Source organism: Leishmania panamensis (assembly GCF_000755165.1).
Source record: "Leishmania panamensis strain MHOM/PA/94/PSC-1 chromosome 28 sequence".
In the NCBI taxonomy this organism is placed as follows: domain Eukaryota; phylum Euglenozoa; class Kinetoplastea; order Trypanosomatida; family Trypanosomatidae; genus Leishmania; species Leishmania panamensis.
In genome coordinates, this window is record NC_025874.1 from 1,058,794 (window position 1) to 1,063,734 (window position 4,941).

General features: G+C 58.3%; 1 protein-coding gene across 1 annotated transcript; it reads right to left on the reverse strand.

The window, feature by feature from the left end:
• Positions 1 to 574: 574 nt before the first annotated feature.
• On the reverse strand, positions 575 to 2,359 carry LPMP_282920 (gamma-tubulin complex subunit, putative; the record flags this gene model as incomplete). Its single annotated transcript, XM_010702329.1, has 1 exon — positions 575 to 2,359. One exon carries the CDS (start codon positions 2,357 to 2,359, stop codon positions 575 to 577), a length of 1,785 nt encoding a protein of 594 aa, XP_010700631.1.
• Between the last annotated feature and the right edge of the window lie 2,582 nt (positions 2,360 to 4,941).

The following is a 4,941-nucleotide window of genomic DNA, read 5'->3' on the forward strand; positions in this document are numbered from 1 at the left end:
GGGAGGAGCGAGTGGAGAAAAGACCATCGAGGGCAACAGAGAGGGAGAGAGAGAGTGCGGGCGTGCGCGTGTGACGCTGTCTCCCCACCTCACTCGCTTCCTTTCTTGTCTTGTCCTCTCTGCGCATGTTCCTCTCTTCCGCACACACGCCGCGATCTCGCCTAGGAGCGCTGTGGGCAAGCAGAGCGCAGCGACGACAGATTCGTCTGGCTTGGAATTCATTTGCGTCAACGCACACCCACAGAGGTGGGTGCGTGTACAGTGAAAGAGAGAGGCTTTGCTGTCGTTACTGTCGTCCAGTCAGGGGGCTGAAGAGGGGTGTGCAGTGCGTTGTTAAGGTTGTTCGCAATGAATCAGGGAAAGGATGGATGACTTCCTTGCATGGGGCCTCTGGCACACTCACGTCCCCGTTAACATATACACGCGCGGATCTACATGAGTGGCGGGCGCGTGGATCTACACTGGCTGCTCTACGCTTCGGTGAGAGGGGGGGGGGGCAGTCGGGCCACAGAGGGTTGGCGCCTTTCTTTCCATCAACCTCATCACTGACGAAGCCAGCTGTCTGTTGTCGGGGCTAAAACTCCGTGTTGTCCGCCATGTCTGAGGTATCGTGGTAGAAACGGTTGAAGTTGAGCCGCAGCAGCAGAAAATTGAGGAAGTCAAAGTTGACGTGCTGCTCCTCCAGCGTTGTCAGCAGCGAGGACATTTCGCGGTGGAAGTCGTCGGTGAGGCCTTGATACTGGCGCTTCACGGTCGAAAGGTCACCTGAGCCGCGTTGTAAAAGGGATGCAAGCAGCGCCTGTGAGCCACAGTACTCCCGCACAATGGTGAGGATGTTCTCCACGTTCATGCGGATCGTCGCGCAGTCTGTGTGCAGCAGCGAGCGCTGCGTGAGATACGCCAAATATGTATTGTGCGCTGTGCGGATGTCGTCCATAGAGGTGCACTGTGCCACCGCCTTGAGGAGCAGGTCTTGTGCCACGGTGCACACCTCCGCCACCAGGTAGGACCACAGGTTGTTAACGAAGTGGTTGAGCTGAAGTCCAAGGAGATGCGCATCAGCCGCTACTTCGCGCCACGCCGACGTTTCCTGCGCGGTGCGCTGCACGCTGCTGATGAGACGGTCAAGCACCACATTTTGCCTCCACGCCTTCTTCAGCGCCACCTCCGCCACCTTGACGCGAAACATTAGCCGAAACAGTCTGCGATACACCCGCATGGCACCGTTATCAAAGATGTTGTTGAGAGGCGAGGACACCGGCATTGTCATGACGAACGTATCCCAGCCGAGCTTTGCTTCATCCTTTACCAACTCAGCGTGAAGCAGGGCGAAGCGGTCCGTGTCAAGGTGCTTGGCGTACGGGGTTATCTCAGCTAGCGCGCTCTTCACCTGATCTCGTACCACCGACACCGGAACAGTGCTGCTCATCTTCGATAAGACTGGCTCCAATTTCGTGATGAGCAGCTCGTAAAAGTCGCCGTAGCCGACCAATAGAAAGGCGTTTACCAGTCGCAGCACCTCGTGCAGCTGAAACTCCTCCCGTATAAGCCGAAGCACTGCCGTGTTGGTGAAGATGAGGGCGCGGTGCACGACGACCGGAAGCGTGTCAAACGTCGCTCGCTCCGCCTCGGCAATGAGTGACGGGTCCATCCTCCATTGCTTGGCGCGGCAGCAGCGGCAGATGAAGCGGATGTTCTTCGTCACGAGCAAGATGTCCTGCGCTACGATCTCTGGGACGGTTCGCGGCAGCATCTCTGTGCTAAGGACGTACTTCGCCACCCAAAAGTTCTCCGCCGCGTCGTCGATGCCGTCCACCGGCACAATGTAGAACTCGTGCATCGGGTCACACACGTCTCCCTTCGTTATGCTCTCTACCGTCATGTGCAACAGTGGACTCACCGTCTCGATGTAGATATCGTGGAGCAGAGAGGCAAGGCGATGCGAGCCGTGCTGGACGAGCTGCTGCATTCTGGATGCCAACTCCCCACCCTTAACGTGCTGCGTCTCACGGAGGACGCAGTCCATTGCCCACAGCTTGGGATGCACGCGCTTGTAGGCGACAACGAGGTCGCCCATGCGCAGCGGTGGGCTGCGTCGTTCGCGCAGCATCGACACGAGGTAGTGGTACTGCGTTAGCTGCCGGCGCAGCGCACTGCGCAGACTCTGCTGAAGAAATGAGTCGCCGGTGGCGCTTGGCTGGCGGAGTGCCACGTCGATGTGCCGCGCTAGCACACCGCACTCTTGAAACACCTCAGCAGCCTGCTGCTGCACGGCGCCACACGTGTCCGGTGCCAGTCGATACACGTCGGCGCTGGGGTCGTAGGTGAAGTACTGAGTGTGGCTTACGCCCATCCACATGAACAGTACGTCGGCGTAGAAGAGGTCGTCCTCGATGGGTTGGCCGCCACTTCGCGTGGCCTTGGCACTGGTGAGTCGATCAACGGAGCTGAAGTTGCCTGGGTGCGCCAGCCCCCCTGACGGGTCACAGCGGGTTGTCGCCATGCTGGTGGAAGCGCCAATGCTAGGCAACGACCCTCTCCGGTAGTCCGCCAGACTTCCTTCTCGACTGCCGTTCTGCCGCAGCGCGCCGGATGCGCCAAACAGTTTTCCAGGAAGCTCATGGTCTGCCGGCAGAGGACGGGGAAGCGCAGCGCTCGAGGTGGCGTCGCTCAGACTCGGTGTGGGGCCCATCCGCGAAGACGGACCCGGGGCAGGGCGCTGCTGGCTACCTGGGTCGACGTCGCTCGACTCCTTGGAAGTCGATGTCGCGACAGGGTAGAACGGAATGGCACGCGACCCACCAGAGCTGCCCACCGTCATGTCCCGGCGAGGCAGCGCAAATTCGTTCGATCGCGGCAGCGACAACGACAGGGATGGCCTGCTAGTGCCTGCAGCTTCAAGCACGGCGGTGGTGTGGGTACTTCGCGGGGTAGCTGTAGGGAGCTGCTCGGCAAATGGGGAGTTCCCTGCTCTCGAGTCGCCTGTGGCCTGCGCCGGCGAAACGGTGTCGCGCGGCGAGGACATGATGCACCCACACACCCACACAACGCCTTGGTGAAGAAAGGGAGGGGGGGGAGAGCGGAAAGGAGACAAGGCAAATCTCGACTGGCGCACAACGGCGACTGCAGGTGGCACTGAAGTAAGTGACCAGCAGCAGCAGCACTAGCGATGACGAGAGTCGATACGAACGCGAGGCTCTCTGAGGTATCACTGCGGTCAGTGAATGGCGATGTGATATCGCGCTTGCAGTAAGATGCGTGTACCACGTGTCGTCACCCTTTCCTTTTCTATGCTAATGCCGCTGGTTGCCGCAGTGATAGGTCAGCCGGCTGGTGTATTGCACTGCGCGTGTGTGTATGCTGAGCTGTGTCAGTGTTCGATTCAACGCGCGAGGAGTGGGTACAGCCATGATGGCGGTTAGGGCATACCGTAGAGTAAAAAGCAGCAGCGGTGGACAGTAGGGGCGGGGAAGGTCCGCGGCACATCAACTTCGGGGCACACGGCGTCATGCGGCAGGACACACACGCACCAAGAGAGGCCACTGCGTGTGTATGTGTGGATGAGGCTCTCTTACTCAGTTTACACGAAACGCCCCATGAGCCGAGGGTACAGACGCTCGCAGGCACACAAGGGCTTTTAAGGCACTCCGTGCTCAATGGCGTTGAGACGGCGTACTTGTGCGTGGGCGCCACCAGTGCACACGCTGACGCCAATTCCACTCCACGCTGCTACCGCGGCGATTCCTGTTATTCTCCTTTTTTCACATCTTTTCAAGTTTCCGTACACCGCGTGTTACCGCATAGTTGTGCTCTATGGAGGAGCAGAAGGAGAGAGATGATGAAAGCGACAGGCAACGAGATGACTGATAAGAGGTGGGGAGGGGGGCGTGTGTCAGTGTGTGGAGCTCGTGCACCTTCTTCCTGTCCGTGAATCGATGGTAGGGCCCCGCAGCACCCACGCAGAGGACGAAATCTTTCTCGTTCACTTGAGCACTTGACTCGCTTCGTTCCACCTTTTTCGCTTGCTACGATTTTTTCCTTTATTTTTTGATTCTCCCGCGTCCACAAACGCACAGATGGCGGTGGCGGCTTGTCTGAATCAGCGCCAGCCTCCACTGCAGACATGCAGGTGAGCATTCCCGCTGCCAAAGCCCGCCTAACGAGTGCTCACTCACTCTGCATGCTTTCTCTCTTTTCCTTCTCACCAGCTCCCTCTCTCCGCCCCGACCGCCGCAATCAATCCACTTCCTCTCCTGCGAAGGTGTCGAACAACTTCACCGGCGATTATAGCAGACAGGCGGGCTCGTTGTCCTCTCCTCCCTCGCGCACCAGCGCACAGGCTTATGCGCCTTTACTGCCCACGGGTGGAAGGGGAAAGCGAAAACAGAGAGAACACAAGAAGGCACTGCGCCCACACACACACACACATGCAGCGTGACCGCAGTAGTGGGGTGTGGAAGACAGAGCGACAACAGGTTGGGGCGTTAAAGAGAGAGGAAGAGACTGAGGAAGAGGAGAGTGTGCGATGACTCTCTGCGAGTTCATGCGCAAGACACCGAGAGAAGGCGGGAAACAAAGAGAGAACTAATTTTTGAAGACAAAACAAAATGCGGGAGGGGGAGAGGGGAGGAGGGGCTTAATGTGGGGTGGGTAGGAGTGAGCAAACGCTCTTAGTACGAAAGGAGAGAAAATATAAAACACAAAATAAAAGACATACACACACGCAGAGACACGCCGCATATGCGAGGAGAGAGAGCCGCAGCGCCACTGCACGACACCCGCGCGTCAACGCAAGGCAGAAAAACACCTGAACAGGAAATAGTAGCCCCATATCCATCAGTTCGAGGATTATCTCCACGGCATCAGCGAACCTGCATCCGCCAACACCCAGACATACATCAGCGGCGTGAACAGGATATACGGCATTCACCGGCGAGCACT